The sequence below is a fragment of the Nyctibius grandis genome, chromosome 4, assembly GCF_013368605.1.
Source record: "Nyctibius grandis isolate bNycGra1 chromosome 4, bNycGra1.pri, whole genome shotgun sequence".
NCBI classification, from domain to species: Eukaryota; Metazoa; Chordata; class Aves; order Nyctibiiformes; family Nyctibiidae; genus Nyctibius; species Nyctibius grandis.
In genome coordinates, this window is record NC_090661.1 from 77,100,828 (window position 1) to 77,122,647 (window position 21,820).

A 21,820-nucleotide genomic window follows, 5' to 3' on the forward strand; every position below is an offset into this window, starting at 1 on the left:
ATTTTGTAAAATGTACTTGTAATGGAAATACGTCTATCATAACAAGATTAATTTTATCAAGCACACTGTCGATTAGCTGTAAAGAAATACTGGGAAATAAAAGCAGCCTTGCTGGCATATTGTATTGTTTTCCATAAGGCATTTGTTAAACAGTGTAGCTATACTGTGATAATGGTTTTCATCGTAAATCTGTTTATTTCATTAGTGTTTTTTTTCTCTATTTTCAATAAATCTCTTTTACGTCTGGTAGCATAGGAAGAAAGACCACTTTAATAAGGCAACTCTTACTCTGCTTTACTATGCCTATGGAGGGATGGCATTGAATATTTGCTTTATTTATCTTTGACAGAGCTGATAGATAGAGATGTATAGCATGTTAAAATGTATGTTCACATTTTAACACACACAAGCTACCATATTTTTCACCCCAGTAGGAGTGATACACAACAATCATTAACAGAGTTCTCAATACATGCTAGCAGTTTTCTAATAAATCAAACAGCCTGAGGAAGAAAGATATCTTAAGTTGCATTGTTCTCAGGAAATTAAAAATGGTTCATGGTACACGATACATATCAAGAGTTGTGAGTAATTATAATCACAACCTAGCAAAAACAATCTACTTCATAATTTTTTATAGTGTTCGTGACTATCATACGTAAAAGCTGCCTAAGTAAATTACTTCTATACTCAAAGATTAAGAGTGGCTGTAATAGAAGACTCTGGTCTTTGCCCCTGTCTTCAAACACAGCCTCTCAGAACAGGTGGCTCTCTTTAAATTTGTCTTGGACACAGTGTTTTCCAAGGTTTTTAGGAGCATTTAGAGTGGGTTGCTCCAGTCTAAAAGCAGTCTTTTCACCGCTGAGTTTCCCCATGACCAAGCAGTCTGATTTTTAATGTTCCTGTGCTTCGCTCTAGGTCTTGCGAGATGCCTTGCTCCAGAAGAAGACAGTAAATCAAGGGGTAATGCTCTTAATCTAGACCGAGTCCAAACTTATCAGGAATGTTTTCTTGATCCTCCCCCTACATCGGCAGCAAATAACATCATTTCTCTGAAGCAGCTAATGACAACAGCAACAATCTGGCTGTCAAACAAAACAACTAGCTTTTGCATTTCAGAAGCAACCCCAGGTGATGAACAAGGAAGTATGGATGGAACTGTCACATGAAGAGAGCGAGATACAGCTTGTTTCTAAAAAAATTACCTCTCTGAAATACCCTTCTATGGCTTGTTATTAGATTAGATTTTCTTGTTCCTTCGCTGCAGCTGTCTTTAAAAATAAAATTTAAAAAAAGCAAACACAGGTGTTTACTCAAGGATCAATTCACCTGCTGTTCTACTGCTCCACCTGCCCCTGTGGCCTCACTGCCTGGTCCAGCCGTACAGCTGGGATGACTCATCTCTGCATGAGTACATGTCTAAGTGATGTATTTTCAGGGGTTTGTTTCTGCAAAAGGAGAAGGAAGGATAAAGACCTTTCCTTAATACCACATCACTCACTCAGTTTGCATCTCTCTACCTTTTTTGAAGCAGAAAAAGCACAGTGGTTGAATCCTTCAGGCTTCTGAATGCCAGGCTAATGTGCAATTCACCCCTTTGTAATGAAAGGCATCATAATTCAAGGGCATCTGCATCATCCTCCCCCAGATAACAATTTACTTGAAGCAGCGAAAGGGAAAGAGCTTTTAAAGTTTGTTGCAAAATTTCAGTTCTGTGTTTGAACAGAGTTGATGGATTTCCAGAAGCAGAGTGGAGTGATCTGCTTTGAATTAGCCATTATCTTTTACATCCCTCCGTGTTTCCTGTCATCACAAAAGAAGATGAGTTACCCTTTAACTTACTGTAGAATAATCTCTGACTACCAGCAAAGGGGTAGTTAATGCTATTGGCAAGGATGATTTAGGAGACAATTTCAAAGCTCAGTTAACTATAAAAACAGAAGTCATACTAAAACAGCCTCATTCATTCTGCATACCGAGTGTGAGGGAAGCAGGGCTTAATACCACAACTGTTGGGAGATGTGACAGTAACACAAGAAATGGTAGTTTATCACTTTCTCATTTGACAAATGTATCCAAGCTTTGCTGACGGGAATAGGTGTTCATCAACCATTGCTAAAATATAATATATAAAGTATGACATCAGTGCCCAGAACTGTCCTGGACCAGATCTGACAGGCCTAAGTGAATGAAGAGGAAATCCTTACCTTATCAACCAGATTAATCCTTACTTTATGGATTTCTTATTTAAACAAACCAAGTAACCTGACAGCTGCAGACAAACCAGACAAACCTTTAGTATTCAGAAGAAGGCTTGACTCTAAATTTATTTTCAAACATATTTCTAAGTCTCCTGTAATGAAAATGCTCATTGTTTCAGAAAGTTACTTTACAGTCCTTTTTGTGTGTCTTAAGAATAGCAGCAAACAAATGTCTTCAAGTCATTTCATAGTCAGAAGGTTTTATTTGCTTTGACTTTTTTCTTTGATTGGCTTGTTACTCTTACATCATTAAATATGTAACTTTAAGTATTTTCCACACAAAACCAACCCTCTCCCCTCCCAAAAAAAAAGAGGAGGGGCAGCTGTGTATTCAAAATTGTTTAACAAAAATTTTGTTATGTGTTACAGTCACCTACAACAGGGGTTCCCAGCATTGTGTATCACTGTATGTCCCTCAATCCTCATCCTCTCTTTTACAACAATATGCATGTTTATCATCAAGGTTTTAATTGCAAGCACTACTGAAATAGTTGTTTAATATGGCTTCTTGGACCTTTACTATAGTTGACAGACCATCAGTAGCATGAAGCCTACAGCTCAAGAACCAGTGATCAAAACGTAACACATTTTCCCATGGATATGCAGCTGCCGGAGGCACAATACAGAAACACTGACATCGAGAGAAAAACCACCATCATCTCTGGATCATGTATTGAACTAAATCATAATTTAAGTACCACCACTCCAGAGAGAGTAAAACCAAATAAACTTGCACATATTTATCTGTGTACCTGTCAACAAGTTGACTTTTAATTTTATAATGAGAAATCCAGACTCCTGCAAATGCAAAGCACCTTAAATGCACCTGATTCTCCTCAAGCATTTTCAAAATAACAGTAATATTATTTAGTGAGATAAAATCAGCAAAACAGTCCATGCGGTGTATTTAATTTCTAGTATACTCATTTTATGTTAGTCTGCAACCTCCCACTTCGTATATTACCATACGACATCTTGTTATCGAAAAACAAACATAGATATTTAAATTAGAAAGCCACTGCAAAATTTTTGTGTCTTACTGCATTGGTAGGATTGCTAGATGGTCTTTGCCAAGGGCTCGAAGACCCTGTTAAATATTCACCTAACTCTGGCAGTGATCTTGATGCCCATCACTGGCCATTTGTTTCCCACAACAATCCAAATGGGTAACTTGTTTATCCAGACAGCTCTACTAAAACAATCAGCAATGAGAGAGTTGCCAATGACCGCATTTAAATGACTTTTTAAGACTTCAATGTTAATGTCTCATTGAGATAAACAGAGCAATCCCTCCCTTTTACAGCTTTTATTCCAAAACAATTTGCAAACTCTAGAAGTTGTCACCGAATTTGGCTTTCATTACTCGATGTTGGGAAAAGTTACTGTGGCAGAAGAAATGGAAACTAGTCTCAATGTGCTTTCCAGAAGCAAGGAGAGCATCTTTAAAAGAAAAAAACCTCACTATCAATAATAGTGGCAATTTCATTCTTGTCTTAATTATTTTACAGTCTACGGGTTACCTGAAACCTAGGGGAAAAACCAATCTTCATTAAGTGATGCTAGAAAAGACTACGACCCCATTAAATGCACTGGTGAACCATTATATGAAAATCTTGCCCATTCCGCTTTTGACAGTACTTTCTGCACTGACAGCTTCCCAATTTCCCCTACACTTCTGTCTGTTTTCCCTCATTAAGTAGATCTGGCATTAGCAACAGAAAAGAAACATGCATTTTATAATGCAATGATAATGTAAGATAGGTGCAGAAGCTGAATTGCAGTACCTGAATTAATTTGTTACAGTTTTTTAATTTTTAATTTCTTCTTTCATTGACAACTTTTTTTTAAGCTCATTCTTTCTAAGCAGGGCTACGTTTGGGGGCTCTGGTCAACCCTAACTACATATGGGTTTCTAACAAAAAAAGGTATAGGGAAGTCTTTGCACCAAAAAAAAAAAAAAAAAAATCAATGTTGTTAACAATTTAGGCAATATACTCCCTGATACATGGGTGTATCTGCAGCTATTATCTAGAGATATCTAAGGGCAGTTTTAATTAAAGTTGCTAAAAGGAGGTGTCTGTTGTGAGAAGGGAAAGATGAGGTGTTCTGCAGTTTCTCCAAGTCAACTCTGTGACAATAATACTCCTTCCTATCTTTTTAATTAATGAAACGAGTTAAGGCTTAAGGTTGTCATTCTATTGCAAGACTTATGGTACTCACAAGCTATTCAAAAGCTAGATGTGAAAAAAAAATCCAAACATAACATTCTTCCCAAACAAAAATCACATGTCTAAAAAATCACAGATGCTGTGACAGTGTCTGCACTCTTTATCAGGACGTTTGGAAAGGTAATCATGTTGCTCAGTGCAATTTCATTTTCAACGACAGTTCCACACATTTGTAGGTTTCTGTCCAAATGCCAGAAAAGTTGACAAGGTAACAATTCTGCTTTAAATCAAGACTAACTAGGACTGAATTCAGTCCTTGGAAAGGAGGAATAATAGTCTGTTTCTTCTTCATAGTGATTTCCTACCTTTATCTCGCATTCAGAATGGGATGCAACCTATTGTTATGCCATGCTGGCACATACAGGATAAATGAAAATCTTCCCAGAATGGGAAATAGGATGACATTATAGGATTGCACCATTTTCCACCACAATTTTATTTTCACAGAATCACAGAATCAACCAGGTTGGAAGAGACCTCAGGGATCATCGAGTCCAACCGTTGCCCCTACACCACCCTGTCAACTAGACCATGGCACTAAGTGCCATTTCCAGTCTTTTCTTAAACACATCCAGAGATGGTGACTCCACCACCTCCCTGGGCAGCCCATTCCAATGTCTAATAACCCTTTCTGTAAAGAAATGCTTCCTGATGTCCAACCTGAACCTCCCCTGGCAAAGCTTGAGGCTGTGCCCTCTTGTCCTATCGCTAGTTGCCTGGGAGAAGAGGCCAACTCCCACTTCACTACAACCTCCCTTCAGGTAGGTGTAGACTGCAATAAGGTCACCTCGGAGCCTCCTCTTCTCCAGGCTAAACAACCCCAGCTCCCTCAGCCGTTCCTCATAGGTCAGACCCTCCAGACCCTTCACCAGCTTGGTCGCCCTCCTCTGGACTCGCTCCAACATCTCAACATCTTTCTTCAAGTGCGGGGCCCAGAACTGAACACAGTATTCAAGGTGTGGCCTCACCAGTGCCGAGTACAGAGGGACGATCACTTCCCTAGACCGGCTGGCTACACTATTCCTAAGAGAGGCTAGGATGCCATTGGCCTTCTTGGCCACCTGGGCACACTGCTGGCTCATGTTTAGCAGGCTGTCGATCAGCACCCCCAGGTCTCTTTCCGCCAGGCCGCTTTCTAACCACTCTTCCCCCAGCCTGTAGAGCTGCATGGGGTTGTTGTGGCCGAAGTGTAAGACCCGGCACTTGTTCTTGTTGAACCTCATGCCGTTGGTCTCGGCCCATCTATCTAACCTGTCCAGATCCCTCTGAAGGGCCTTCCTACCCTCCAGCAGATCGACACTCCCACCCAGCTTGGTGTCATCTGCAAATTTACTGAGGGTGCACTCAATCCCTACGTCTAGATCATCTATAAAGATATTGAACAGCACCGGCCCCAGAACTGAGCCCTGGGGAACACCGCTAGTGACCGGCCGCCAGCTGGACTTTGCCCCATTCACCACCACTCTCTGGGCTCGGCCATCCAGCCAGTTTTTAACCCATTGAAGAGTCCACCCATCCAAGCCCCGGGCAGCCAGTTTGTCCAGGAGGATGCTGTGGGAGACAGTGTTGAATGCCTTACTGAAGTCTAGATAGACTACATCCACAGCCCTGCCCTCATCTACTAAGCGGGTCACTTTGTCATAGAAGGAGACCAGGTTGGTCAAGCAGGACCTGCCTTTCATGAATCCATGTTGGCTGGCCCCGATGCCCCGATTGTCCTGCATGTGCCGTGTAATGGCACTCAGGATGATCTGTTCCATCACCTTGCCTGGCACCGAGGTCAGGCTGACAGGCCTATAGTTCCCTGGATCGTCCTTCCGACCCTTCTTGTAGATGGGTGTTACATTCGCTAATTTCCAGTCAGCTGGAACTTCTCCAGTTAACCAGGGCTGCCGGTAGATAATAGAGAGCGGTTTGGCAAGTTCATTTGCCAGTTCCTTCATTACTCTGGGGTGAATCCCATCCGGGCCCATAGCCTTGTGGGTGTCCAACTGGCACAGCAGGTCACTAACCGTCTCCTCCTGGATCATGGGAGGTTCACACAGCCCCCCGTCCCTAACTTCAGGCTCTGGGGGCCGAGTCTCCTGAGGACAACCGATCTTGACATTAAAGACCGAGGCAAAGAAGGCATTGAGCACCTCTGCCTTTTCCTCATCCCCTGACACTACACTACCCTCCTCATTCAGCAAGTGGTGGAGGCTCTCCTTGACCCTCCTTTTGCTGTTGATGTATTTGTAAAAGCTTTTTTTGTTATCTTTGACTGTAGCAGCCAAATTGAGCTCTAATTGAGCTTTGGCCCTTCTAATCTTCTCCCTACACGACCTGGCCACGTCCCTATAGACCTCCCAAGTTACCCGACCCTTCTTCCAGAGCAAGTAGGCTCTCTTTTTTTCCTTAAGTTCTAGTCTAAGTTCTCTGTTTAACCAGGCCGGTCTTTTTCCCCGACGGCTTGTCTTCCTACAGACTGGGACAGCCTGCTCCTGAATATTTAGCAATTCCCTTTTGAAGCATGTCCAGCCTTCCTGGACTCCTTTGCCCTTCAGGACCGATTGCCAAGGGACTCGGTCCACCAGCCTCTTAAACAGGCTAAAGTCTGCCCACCGGAAATCTAAGGCAGAAGTTCTACTCTTGCCCCTCCTTACTTCCCCCACTATCGAAAACTCTAACATTTCGTGGTTGCTACTCCCAAGACGGCCACCGACCCTCACATCTCCCACTAGTCCTTCTCTGTTCACAAACAACAGGTCAAGCATTTTGCAAAACATCTTATCAGTTCCTTCCACAAGATCAGTGCTGCCAATGTACAGCAGTTAAGTAGCTCATGCCCAAACCCCATTTTAAATAAAGCACATTTCAACATAAACACTTAATCGAAAATGTTGTGGAATTACAATGAATGCATTATTGCAGTGAAAGATACTAACTGTGAAACAGAACCAACAATGAAAAAATACAAACTGTAGTTCTTCATATATTCCAATCTAGCAAAGAATTGCATTGATAAAAGGGAAAACTAGAGGAGAGTTCTCAGCAGCAGAAGTCAAAGACAGATAAATGGTCCTGGCAATTGCAACTTAGGATTCAGGGTGGAAAATACTGACAGTATTTTCCCAGTGCTGATTTTTTTTCATGGCCTTTCTTCTATCGTTAAATTCTCATTTAATAATGAGAACTGCCTACCAAACCATAAATCCAGTTTAACTCTTAAGAAAATGGATCCTCAAATCCTGTGTCTACTTGAACAAGCGTTAACACTCCAATACATTTCCCTTTCTGTCTGAAGAAAACAGCACTCTCTCTATTATTCTGGGTGACAAGGTTAGGCCATACATATAGATACTTTGTCAAGGCCCTAATTGGAAATTCTCAGTGCCAGTGTGAGGTCCCCAACTCATTGCCTGGGATTTGAGAATGCTGAGCACGGTATTAGAACTTGAGTTTTAAAAAGACAAAGATCACCATACATTAAATATATCCCTGGGGGTATTCTGGAAACCAGAAACTCCAGCAGCTCATCTTGATATCAAAGGCATCTAGCTCCTGTCTATTCAGCTGCTGATGATTAACAATATAAGTATTTTGACATCAACTCTCAAATTGCATTGACCACAGACTCAAGTTATCATGATCTCTTAAAAAGCCCTGATTAATCAAACACCAGGCATTAACTTCAGCAAACATACAGAGGCTGCATTTGTCCTATTTCTTACACCCTAAGCACAAAACCATAAGAAGATTAAGTCAAAGGTTTTCAACAGAGGTCATCTAACTCACCCCAGGTAGGACTGATTACACATAACCAACATCAACACATTGCTGTTCCACCTGTTCTTAAGATACTCCCAGTGACAGAAATCCCATCGTGACTGCAGACAACTGATTCCTGTAGCTCCCTGTTACCAAAATGCTTTCTGAATCTTACTTGCTATAAGCCACATGTGTCGTTTCCAGCATTACTTCATTTTCACCATTACATCCACCTTTATACTTCTGCATAAACTGAAAAATTTGAACTCTGTGCTTTCTCAGTTGTCTTTGTGACTAAATATTGCCAATTGTTTATATTTTTCTTCAAAACCAGCATTTCCTAAACTTCTTATTGTCCTTTGCATTCAAGAAGTATGAAGGCCACAATGCACCATTCAAAACTGGATATTGCCAGTCATCATCAGGAAATAGGCTACTGGACCAGATGGACTTCTAGAGTGACTTCATGTAGTAATTCCTACATTATCACCACCACCACCAAGGATTAATGAGGCAGGGGGGGAATCTTTTGTCAGATACACAAATTAGCTCTAAACATACTAGCCTAGATACTGTAAACTAAGGCAACACGGAGCTCAGTGCAAGCTAACCTCACCTACAAACCTGGGTAATAAAATGTGCTGCTTCCGAACTAGCTGGATCTTTGTATTCTGCAGGCAACAAAAGAAGTTTGAGATGTTACACTTACTTGTGATGTGTTACTCACACAACAGGAAACCTGCATGTCAGAGCCATGACAATTGTTAGTCTAGGTACACACCAGGAAAGGGGAACTTCACAGCAGAGGGTAGAGAAGAGAAATTTGGCACCTGAATGTGCTGCCACAGTTTTAACTTTGGGAACTGCTGTGCAATTCTTTACAGGGCTTGATTCAGCAGTCCCAGTCTAAAATGCTTTGCTCATAAAGGATGAACCTAAGCATATGCCTAAGTACTTCAGAGATGTGAGAAGGCTCTGTTGAAGTGCTTTACAAAATGATGTTCTTCATACCGGAGGTGCCAAAGCAGCACTTTGTTGTTGTTGGTAATAATGAGCATCGGACACTTTCTCCAAAGATCCTGTCAGAATTTCCCAGTTATCACAGTGCAATTTCATAAAACCAGAGAAACTTCTGTGTGTCTTTAAGCCACTGGGAGAGTTAAGTCTCATCTCCAAGTCAGCTTTGGAATGGCACAGACAGGACTACTGGATGCCTGCTCTAATTCAATGGCAAAACTAGTCTTTAAGGGGCTTCAGAGATATGTGAAATTCTGGTCTACTGATGTCAATGAGTTATGCCATTTCGCACGTGAAAAGAACTGATAATGGAATTGTCCGTATCAGAAAACCTGGTGTCTCTGAATTAGGAGAAAAACCTAGATTTAATTTTATTATCTGAAATTTGTCTCACTTAGAAGAAAGCCATAATGGACATTAAAAAAAACCCACCCATTACAGCAACACAAGCAACTTTGTTATAACAGTTAAATATAATGTTTAATTAGTTTTCTAAATGCATACACTGAAAAGCCATTAGACAACCATTAAGAGTAATATATCCATTTTCTTTTTACAATCATCTGATTTAGTTAGGCAAATTTCTGAAGTAATTCAGTCAAACAACATTTTTGGCACTCTTATCCCAGTAAAGTTTCCAATTCTCTTTTTTGACTGCAACCACTGCAATTTTCCCTTAAGCTCTAAAATGCTGATGATCATCTTCATTTCGGCAGATTTACAGAGCATCTCTTTCAGGTAAAAATGCATCTGGTATGTTTTTGGTCCCGTTTCAAGATCCAGAAATCTGAAACTATTCAGCTATTTTTAAGAAGTAATCTTCAAGAAAACAGTTTTGTGTTCTCCTTACGTGGGGGAAAAAAGACAAAACATCTGAAGAATAAGATGGCTTTAGACACCTTTGTGGTCCTTTTAAAACAACTGAACTCCGAAAGGAGCAAAATCCAACTGGCTATTCACACCTCAACTGACTTACTATTTTATTAACAAAAACTTTCTTAATAATGTTATTAATGGGCAAGATATCTACTTGAAATTTGTCAAAAGGCTCATTATGACTTCACCAAAACATTGTGGAAGTGGCCAATATATCTCACTGATGAAGGACAAGATCACATCGTAAAAATAAAGCCTCTGAACAGATTTTATTCTACAGCTACCTACAGCTTTTCTCTGATGCTGTTTTTTCTCGATGCATCATCACTCTAGAGATTCTGTAAAGTTTTCCAGTGTATTTTCCCCGCTTTCTGTCAGCTCTAGCACCGGGTTATGTGATAGGCAATCAACAATGCATATGACATGCAAAGGAGAATCTTACTGATGGGGTATTTTACAGAAAACTAAGTGTGAGACAATGAACAAATCTGTAGCACAGCTGTTAACTGAACTTGAATCTTGATCTAAACAAACTAAAATGCAAACCTCATATCCATCCTTCTCCTACAGTAATTGCTTTATTTATCCTTGCAATGCTTCAGTTGTTTGCTTTTCAAAATGTAATAGTTTAAAAAAAAAATCATCTGGAGAATAAACAATTCTGAAGTTTCTTTTGAATAATTTGGTAACTTTTTAAGGTCTTCTTTTGCCAAAACAAACAAAAGTAGGAAGTAAGAACTAAGAACAGACTCTGCACCGTGAACATGCCTCAATCCTGAAAGAGCATTCCCTTTGTTCACATAGGGAATCAGCATCTGTGTTAAAGTAAGTTTTGCAATGTTACTAATACAAACGCACATACCTAATAAGCAGTGTCAGGCTATTTGTTACATTTCAAAACGAAGAGACAATTCCAGTCAATCACCAGCTGGCACCACTCTCAGTTCTGCTGGAAAGCTGTAGGATGCCAATGTATGAATAAAGCAAACCCTCTCCTCACTACAGATGGACTCTAAGTGACCTTTACGAAAAAGGCTCTTTAGAAAACACCGAGCTCCTATAGTATGGATTTTTTCCAACTCATGGCATATTTGTGTTTGCTAGTTCGCATTATGGGCAAGATAGCAGCACAGGAGGAGTGGGGACTATGAATGCTTGTTTACTATATCTCCTTCAAATACTCAGTATGCATAAAACAGTACAGTTGCCAAATCAGGTACTGAGGAGAGTGATACTATTTGGTTTCCCTCAAACTAGTTACCTCCATTCAAATCCTAAAAAGACTAGAATTAGTACTCGCCTCGTTACGAGCCTGAGCAGTGGTGCCAAGAATGCAAGTACAGCAAGAAGCGAGCAAATCCTTTCCCTCCTGCCAGGGGCCAAAGTGGAGGAAAGGAGAAGAAATGGAGATTAACAAAACACGTGTTTTCTCACCAGTCATGTCTGTCATTTCAGTAAATTAAAAAAAAAAAAAAAAAAGAAAGAAAAAAATTAAAATACCATAATGTGACATACAGATGGAAAACTGAACGTGGGCACGCTACTGAATGCGCAACTTGTATTCAAGTGCTGAACCAACACTGTCATACAAACTTCAAGAAATACTACAAGAAATCTTGTTTGTTAATCAAAGTCCTATGAATGAGTTTTTTAGCATTAAAATGCTGGCCTTTGGTAATCTTCTTATTAATTTCCTTTATACTGTCTTTATGATAGTAAGAAAACCCATGAATGAAGCCAAAGACCATGACTCCAACAAACTGAATGGCAGAACTAATCAAGCCAATACTGTGTATTGCCCTGACACACACCCTGAGAAGTCAGGCAGATAGGCAAATACAGGCATCTGAGGTACAGAAGGTACAGCAAAAATAACAATGAGAAGGGAATTAAATATAACACAAATATGGATCCTATTAGCATGAGTTAAAAAAAACCCAACATGGTACATTACTTTTTGTGAAATGGAAAATGCTGCAGGTTGTGAACTTCAGTCCAACAGTTAGTTTGTAGAGGAACTGGAAGGTGAAGGATCTGGGAATATGAATATGAAGTGAGGAGAGACACTCAGCTTGGAGAGCCACAGAGGGCCCAGGCACCTTCCCTGGCAGCAAGCAGGAGCGCTGGGACGAACCCTGCCATCAGCCCTGTGGGAGCGAGGCAGCAGTCTCATGGTCCACACCAGTGGAAGCAGGGGACAGGAGTGCAGGGAAGCACTGGCACCAGGAGCAGGCTGCAAGCTGCCTGGGGAAAAGCCAGCGTGTAAGATGCTGAATCTCTGGGCAGAGAAAAACAAAGTAGCAAAGAACCAAAGTGTCATAATTAATACCCTTGTTCCTACCAAAAAGAACAGCAAGGTTTGAAATTTCCTCATAACTCTTAGACCCTCTCCACATAAGACACATTAAGATCTAACGAAGTGCCTTTCACTTTCCTCCACAGATTCCCTTTGCCCTAGAGCCGGGGTTATAATCTAACAAAGTAAAATGAAAATCACATATTGTCTGACCAAAATGACAGGCACACAAATTTATGTCTATCTTTAACCTGGTCCCTGACTCAAGTCAATGGTCACCGTTTGATCTGATTAGCACTGTTTTGATCTAAAGACATTAGTGTAGAGGCATTCTTTTTTTTGGAAGAATCACATAGGTGTTCTTTTCCTAGGGAAAATATCCGTTTTCTATCATGAAATACAAATATTACACAAAATATCTAAACTTTGGGAAGAAGAATGTCAATATTTGCACAGTTGATTTCTAAAGTCTGTCCTTGATCTGGATGCATGAGTTGAGCCAGGACTTGTTGTAAACTGTAACCAGTCAAAATAAAACAGTAATGCATGAAAATGCACTGTAAGAATCAATCCCATACAGTGTTTAAATGAATATCAGAACTAATACATTCATCAGTAATTTCATATCACAGTCAATAAAATAGAAAAAAGTTTGAATAGTCTGTATTCAAGGGCACATTCGTTAAAGCAGCATCTCTATTTCCACGTAGAAGCAGGTTTCCCTTCCAATTTTATGAAACATGCATACTGTAATGCTTACAAACTTTATTTTATTCACTGAAAATAGATTATCTCTTCAAAAGTATTTCCTTTAATAACAAAAATTACTTTCCAGACAAGACAATCCTGCCAAGTCTTTCTCACAGGCACTCTTTTCTACACTTAACTGAACAAGGTCCTTCTCTTGTATCAATGAGCTTTCAGAAATAAATCAAAACTCCAGTGCCAACCACCCATGCAGCGTGGTGTGCAAGTAAACACCCTGGAGCCCTACTACTGACAAGATGTAGAACTTTTGAAAAATACATGAGCACACTCCATAATAAAAATCTGTATTTCTTTTAATTGATATTGATGAAAGAGACAGACGTCTTAATTTTGAGAAGAAACATTCCTTTTATTTTCTCTATTTCTAGGCTGCCGCACATTAATACCAGTGCCTGCAGGAGCCTCACGCGTTGCTTATGGTGCAAAAGCAGCAAGGCTGCAGCCTTTCTGCTTCAGAACAAATGCTCCAGTGTGCTTTTTGAAGCCCTCCAATACAAAAGAACCAGACCTAATCCTTTCAACTAACAGCACACTCACCAGATTGATTAATCAAGCTCACTTTGTAAAATGCAAACTTGTTCCAAGTAAGAGAAAACCTTTGGATTAGTTGTGAGCACATGTTTTCAGAACTACTGCAGTTTTAAGCTTTCCAAAACCCCACAGTTAGGTAAGCCAAAGATGTACCAACGGGAGCTGAGTGCAATGGTATCGCTGCATGTTAACTTCGGGTGGGAATCCTCTATGACCAGGTCTTGCCCAGGTGAGAGAGATTCCTTCACAACACCCAGCGATGAGCCACGACATCGTTATCACTGCAGAATCTCTGCCCTTCCCTTAGGATGGAGCCCACTGAAGTTTCACTGCATTCCTCCTCCTGCCAGGGGACTGCAGCATCACACATATGATAGCTCTGTTTCTAAACTGCAACTCTATGCATACGGGGATTTTGCTAATACCTCCAAGACATAACAACTCATCTTAGCCCTGTTGTCAACTCAGCTTTTATTACATAAATAGGAATTAGTGTCACACATCTAAACAACGTGAAACAGTGCTTCCTCAGCAACAGACACCCATATGACATTGATAATATGCTAGACTTCTTGAAATAACTATGAATACAATTACCCTAAAGTGTGATCCTAAATGTATACAACTTTTCTTCCCCATAGTTTTAGTAAAATTTAAGGAAAATCAAGTATTAAGCCTCACCAGTCAAAGCTGAGAGCATAAACAAAACTAATATTTGCAATTGTAAGCATAAGCAAATGGTATTAAAAAAAAGTCTACTTGGCAGTCTATCCTACTCAAATAAATTAACTTCTACAATATTGCTCCAAACTATGGACAGATCCAAAAGTTAACAATTTATGGTGACATTTAATAATAAAAAGTCTTTCAAACTGATTTCCAACTGCTTAGGTCTGATACTTAAAGAAGGGTTTAGATATCTATCTTGAGTGGGGAGAACACACAGAGACAACTCCCTTTCCCACCCGTGACTTTCAGAGTGAAATTCATATAAAGTTATACAACTAAAAGTAAAATCAAACGACGGTCCAACTGAAAGGGAAACAATGAAGAAAAGCCCCATACGAGCAAACAGCTTGAGAGACCCAAGCGCCAGTTCGTTCAGTACATAGAATATTCTGGGGCATCACAGCATGAATAGAAGTTCATCTGTCCAGCGTAAACGGAAATCCCTGAAAACCATTTTCAAGCAAGTGCATGTGACTCATTTTGGCTAATGAAAACATACCCCTCAAACTGAAGAACTCGGGTAAATTACATTTCTCCTAATTCTGCCAAAAACATTAAAGAAAATGGATTTGCCAAAGATAAAAGCAAAGTAGGCATGATAGATCATCCATTAGCAATACAAGTATGCCTAATTCTTCCTGACAGTGAAATGACTTGGGATACAACCTATTCTGGTTTTTTTTTTAGTGAGTGTTTAGATGTAGTATATCTCACATATTTTATTCCCAGACATCGTAGGTTTGAGTACCAGTGAGTTTTTAGGAAGATCAGGCCTTAACAATAACGTACTAGGAAGAGAAAGAGTAAAGGCAACTTTAAGTATTGAAGTATTTAAGTATTCTTTAGCATACTAAAGAAAAAATGAAATAAAAGAGAGGCTTTATAATCTCTGCAAGTTACAGGAAGTCATTAAAATGGTGTGAATTAATACAATTAATTTGAAAACAATAACCAGAAGGAACAAGTGCACATTTTATGCAGAATCACAAGTACAGAATTAATACTGCACTTTACTCTCTGTTATACCAACTAGTGAACTACCAGGCTGGTTTGGGGTTTGCTTTTTTTCATAAATGCATTTTTGGTGTGCAAGGTTGTACTGCATTCTCTAGCAAATAACAACTTTGATTTATTCATGTAACCATCAGAAATGCATTGGCAAACAAAGCCATATGGAAGAAAGAGAGATAGAACGGATTTTCTGTTTGCTTTGGAAACTTGACATCTGTGGACAGCATCATCTATGTTACGATCCAATCACTTTTCATATTTTGGTAATTTTCATTTACCAGTCCAAACCCCATTTAATCCGATGATGCAAAAATCTCTGGGAGGGGGACAACAGAGAAGGAATAATGTTTTAGAAACTTAAAATAGGAATATGCTTGAATATTCTTCCCTTTCACATCATAAATATAAAAGAACAAGGAAACTCACATCTGTTCTAACTTAGCCTTAGAGCTAAAAAGCAAAGGAAAAGTATCAGGTTATTTATATCTTGCTTGTATTTAGGAAAAATTTTCGGAGCCGGACCCAGCCGCGGGTGGCATCGACCACCTCAGCCCCGCAAACTTCCCGCGGGCCGGTTCTCGGCGGTACTTACCCCCGCAGAGGAGGAGGAAGCCCGCCGTCCGCCCCGCGGAGGGCATCTTCGCCCGCGCCAGCGCTCCTGCCGCCCCGCCTCGGCCGCCGGCGCTCCGGGCGGGCTGCGGGCCGCTCCCCGCCGGCTCTCAGTCGGGCCGGCCCATGTCCGGGGCGCCGGCAGCGGGCCGCGATGGGACGCACCAAGCCGGGCGGGGATGGAATGGGACGGACGACGCCGGGATGCCTCTTCGGGATGCCCCTTCGCCGGCCCTTATGTCGGTCCTCCCGGGTCCCGCCCTGCTGCCACCGGCCGGGAAAGGGCGCCCTTGTCCCCTCAGTGGTGCCGGCGCCTCTCGGGCTCTGCGGGGAGAAGCCCAAGTCACAGGCGAAGCCCCGCTCCGTCGCGCCTGCCGCCGAGCCCCCCGCGCTGCCCGGGCAGCGGAACCGCCCGGCTCGGGCCAGCCCCCGGCCCCTCCTCCGCGCCCGGACGCGGCCGCCGGTCCGCGCTACCCGGGGCCGCCCCCGGCCGCCCCGCACTTGCCGCCCCTCCCGGCGGGCAGCCCCCGCCCCGCACTTGCCGGCCCGCCTGGCCCGCGGAGCCGCCGCGGAGGGGAGCGGAGGGGGTGCGGCGGCGCCTCCGCCCCGAGCATCCCCGCGGGCAAGGTGCGGGGGGCCGGAGCGGCAGCGCGGGGCCGCCCCCGCGGGGTGCCGGTGCACCGGCCCGTGTCCCCTGCCCCCCCACACGAAGGAGGAGGAGGCTGAGGGGGAAGGAAGACGCGCCAGCCGCGCAAACACACCAGGTGCGAGGACAAAGCAGGGACAGGCGCTGCGGCAGCAGGATGTATTCAGTGGCCGCCTCCCCCCCCGCCCCAAACACATTAAACGTGTTGAATAATTAATCCTCGGGAGAGAAGACAATTTTTGCTTGATGGTAGGAGGGTGCTGTAAGAGATGAGCTCTACCTGGCAGGCAACCAAAGTAACGCGGACGCGAGCATCCCGCTTAGCGGCGAAAGGCCACTTTGAAACCGCAAGCGGGGAAAATAATAATAATAATCATCATCATCATACCAAGCCAAACCAAAAATACGCTTTAACTACAGGTCGGGCTCACTGAGAAACGCGGTCCGAAAACGCCGCCGCTCACAAACACCGCCCAGAGCATTCGGTGCGCCGCTGCCGGACCTGCCCCCGCCCGGCAAGCCCCCGCCGCCGCTTGCCCCTCGGCTCGCCGCGGTGCCCGGCTCCGGCAGCCGCGGGGACCCCGCCGGGAAGGCGCTGGGACGGGGCGGGCACAGCCCCGCAACGCCCGCCGCCACCGCGCCCGCACCGGCTCCGCGCTCCCCAGCGCCGGGCAGCGGCCCCCGCCCGCCCGGAGGGCCACATCGACCGCTCGGCTGAAGGCAAACCCTGTCCCGTCCCTTCACCTCTCCTCCCAGGTCACTGCAGCCTGCCGGGAAAATATTCCCCCCCCCCGAAACTGCTGTCGCCTCGGCACAGTCGCGCTGCTCTAGAGATCTGGACGTCAGGATTGGGGCACAGATGAGCAGCTACAGCTCGGGTCTTTCCCAGCCTTCACACTTCGAAACGCCCGAGCAAGAGCAAGGAGACACGCACAGCAGAATGATAGTACGATTTCACCCAGCAAAAACTGCTATAGATTACTTAAATACAAATCAAATGGGAAATTCTCTCTCTAGTCTAATAAGGACTCTGCTTAAAATACCCAACACCGTAGGAGGCAAAATAAAAGAAATTACCCTACAGAACCGGTAAAAGAACTAGCCTATTTAAACTTTTCTGTTAGATCCCCATCAAGCATTCCCATGTTCTTTATCAGGCTCAGGAAAACAAGAAGCCAAGTGCAAGCATCCAAAGGGGTAATAATTTGAGACAAACACTGGCAACCACCATAAATTAATGGCATTTGAAGCTGCCTGACAGAGAGTATAAATTAAACTTTTGAATACTTACTCACATGCACAAGTGTTTGTGGGGCTTTCAAAGATGCCTGATAATAGAGGGAACTGCGAAGCATATTTGGGATGTCTCCATCAACCAAGGGAAAGGCTATAGCAAAGAAAGGAACATAAAAAATTAACATTAAATCAATGCTTTGTGGAGAAATGTCTTACGTTAAGCTTAGCTTTATCTTAAATCATATTTAAAAGCTCGCACAGTATACAAATCAATATTGATGCCATCTAAAATACACCACTATCATCTGCACTGATAAATGCCAATTTCCATCCAGGACAAAGTGACTTCTTGGAAGAATTTCAAGGACTTCCAATCTCTTCTGGCATCTCAGCAACTGAAGCCAAAGCTGTTACTCTTCTCCAACTTCAGGCTCTGCTCCAGCGCATTAAAACTGGTTTTAGATGCCATTGTGTTCGTCATACAAGGAGCAGAAGTAAGGTCACCAGAATAATTTTTTTATTTGATTTCCAGGCTTTTAAGTTAAGCAGATATATACGTTTTCAGAGGATCATAGCTTACACATAGCCCCTATAGGAAAAAGTTGCCAACTTGGATGAGAAAAGGACTAAATACTGGTGTCTTTGGTGTTCTAGCTACTGCGATCGTCACTCTGATGTTAATGTAGTCACCATCCTTCCTGGAGCTGTTCTCCTTTATGGTCTCTGGTACACTGCAAGCCTCCAACAAGGAAACCATTGATGGTATACTGAGGAAACCTAGTTCATCCAGGAAACATAGCCTACCATAAGGAAGACAAAAATAACTTTACTGCAGCATCTCATGAAACTCTGAAAAAGCCTAGCAAAATGGAGGCATTTTGAATTTTCTCTCGGAATTCAAACTTCAAGGGGAAAAACTGAAACACTTCCTGCCCAGCCTTGTTTCCACACCCCTAAAGAGGCCCAACACAGACTGTGAAGCATCTGCCCTTGAGTGACTAGAAGAACACAAGCCTACAACCACCTTCTCCTTCCAACAGCTAACTTCTGCTCTGATATGCATAAAATACACATTCTTGTCATTCACTTGGTTTCTTTGTCTGAAGGCCTTTTGAAAACTGAATGAAAATCAGTGCTAGTAAATGGGGAATAAAAAGCTAGGTGTCCTTAACTCTCCAGACAAGCTCAAGCTTTGTAGTCATCTCCCATCACTCTCCTAGCAAAAGTACTTTGGAAATAAATTGACGCTTTCCTGCAGGCTGGTGCAATTGTGAACCTATAGCTCATATGCTTTTTTTTTTTCCCTGCTTTGAGTCATTCATTTGGCACAGCAGACTGATCTATTAAATTATTGTATTTTTTTCTTTTATAAAGGCACCCTGACATGTCTTGATACGATAATGCTTCCTGAAACTGATGATAATTGATAACGGTTTCTTGGTTTCATCAGAATCCTTAGGTCATGCTCATTTAGCACCAGAGCAGGAAACTTAAGAACTGTTCCACCTTTACATGTTTTCCAAACATTCATGCATGAACACAAATATTTTCATAGATGAAACTCCCCCAGAACATTGTGTTTGAAATCCAGTTCTTGAACAGTTCAGGAAGTAAACACTTTTCTTCCCCATGCTATGAGGTTGGTTGTTGTAGAGTCTCAGAGTCTGAAGTGCTGTTGTGGATCATGTTAGGAAAAAATTATTTTAAAATTATAAATATTGCTTATTAAGCTTAACACTACTTTGTGATCAAACCGTCAAGTCTTTCATAGTTACGACCAGGATGGCACTGAGCAGATACTCTTCCTGAGGCAGATCTAATGGTAAAAGGACAGATCAAATTTTGATCCTGACAATGACAAAGAATTTATGTGCACGGCATACTTAATTCAAGTTGTTGTATACATGTTTTTCCACAATCCATGGGCTTTATTTTCTTATATTTCTGTCTACTCCTTTCTTCCTCACTTGTTACATGCAGCTAACATTTAAACTGTGGAATATCCACAGCATCTATTTAATTTTAGTCCATTTGAGATCACTGAAAGACCTAAGAGCAGTGTGTTTTCCTGGAGTACTCGTCCAAAAGTGCTATGAAATGATCGGAAACACCTTCTACTGTGAGAAAGCAGCAAACCTATGCTAAGGGATATCTCCGTTGCAGCACCTACAGAAGGGAACCAAGAAGATACTTCTTTCATGTCAGGAGGAAATAAATCATTCTTGTGAGAAAGAATGCCACTAACTGTGCTGATCACAAGACGTTTAAGCAAGGGCTCAGCGTTGTCCAATACATAGAGTTCATGGCAAAACCAGGATTCTTGTGAAAACAGTGACAAGAGACTGGCATAAGCAAAGATGCTGTGCGAGGGAAAGCACAACAGCAGATCATGAGCAAGTCCTTTGGCAACCTGACAAAGCTATCCCTCCTGTGAGCTGGCTGCCACAGGGACTGCCCTTATCAGACCCCACTGCTGCTTCTTGGCAATAAGATTGCCAAGTTCCTCCAACAAAAAGCTTTTGAAAATATATTAATCCACAAAAATACCTCATTTCTGGCCATTGGATTGTTTCACTGAAAGCATAAACTTAAGTATCAAAACCATGATGAAATCATAAATCATAGCCATCTGTTTTCTTGGGCAAAACAGACCTCCATGTCTGATGCCATCAGAAGTCAGTAATAAAACAGTTCTCAGACCATTGATTTATCTGAAATTTTCACCTGCTTGTCTTTATCGCTGCAGGTTTATGTGAAGCACAGGAGGACGATTCTAAAACGTTTCCATGCAAAGAGGAAATGAGTTCTCCCAATACCTGGGAATGACAGGTATTTTCTTGTTTCATTTTCACTACAAAGCTCATGTTGTCTTGCACCTGTCTGGTTACTTTAGCCCTCAAAACTGACAGAAAACTATAGCTCAGTTTTCATATAATTGTGCTAATAGTCCTGGGAGTGCCATAAATGCTACCTATTGGAGTGTGCGTTTGCCACGATGCACCCCGACACTCAACTGTTGTATTCTCAGTAGCGTGAGTTTCAAAACTGAGAGTCAAATCCAGATCTGCATTTTGTATCCTATTATGGACCAGCATGATTACAGGAGCGCGATTAATACAGGATGTAAACCTCTCGCTGCAAAGATGCGCACTGCCCCACGCGAGAAAGCCCACAACATCGCAAGGCTGATGTGCACGTTGCAGGGCATCCAGCAGAGCTATGCCAGCAGCTGCCATTCCATCGCTAAAGGAATATCCCCTGGCTAGAATCAGGAACTGCAACAGGGCTGATGACTCATGATTATCTCATTTGCACAGACAGTCCTTTTTGCCTGGAACCATACTATAACATAATCCCAACAGTTGTAACCCACAGGCACCTTGGCATTGAGGCTCTACACTGATTCCATTACTCAAGAGGTATTAATTTCCCTGAGGTATTAACAAACATCAGTATGATAAATCTGTCCGCATCATTATGAGCAGTAAAGTTCTTCTGAACTTTAAAGACCGGATTTTTCTAGCTTTTAAACATTTTGAATCTGCCTTGAAACATTATGAACACGCACAAGCACATTCACACATCCCCCATCAGAATTTGAATGGTAGGGGGTAGATATTTTTCCAGAAGTTACAGTACAACTAGTTAGAGAAATATATTGAAACTGGCAGCTGATAAATTAAAACCAGCTAACAAAATATAAAACATCCTTTGTTGACTCTTCTCCAGGTCCATTTCCAGTAGATAATGTACTACTATGATCACAATGATAAAAAGGTTATTTTCATCCTTGTTTCTTAGAATTTGGTGTCAAATATAATAGCCCACCTGAGAGATGTGACAGCTCAATTCCCTACGTATTCAT

General features: G+C 42.2%; 1 protein-coding gene across 1 annotated transcript in view; it reads right to left on the reverse strand.

Annotated features, from left to right (window-relative positions):
* The window catches only part of RET (ret proto-oncogene), a 91,487-nt gene extending 70,296 nt beyond the window's left edge, over positions 1-21,191 (reverse strand). The window contains exons 1-4 of the mRNA XM_068397430.1: positions 20,927-21,191; positions 18,011-18,106; positions 17,151-17,486; positions 16,057-16,795 (exon numbers count right to left, since the gene is read on the reverse strand). Of these exons, the coding sequence (XP_068253531.1) occupies positions 16,057-16,795; positions 17,151-17,486; positions 18,011-18,106; positions 20,927-21,191 (1,436 nt within the window). The remainder of the gene's footprint in view (positions 1-16,056; positions 16,796-17,150; positions 17,487-18,010; positions 18,107-20,926) is intronic.
* Between the last annotated feature and the right edge of the window lie 629 nt (positions 21,192-21,820).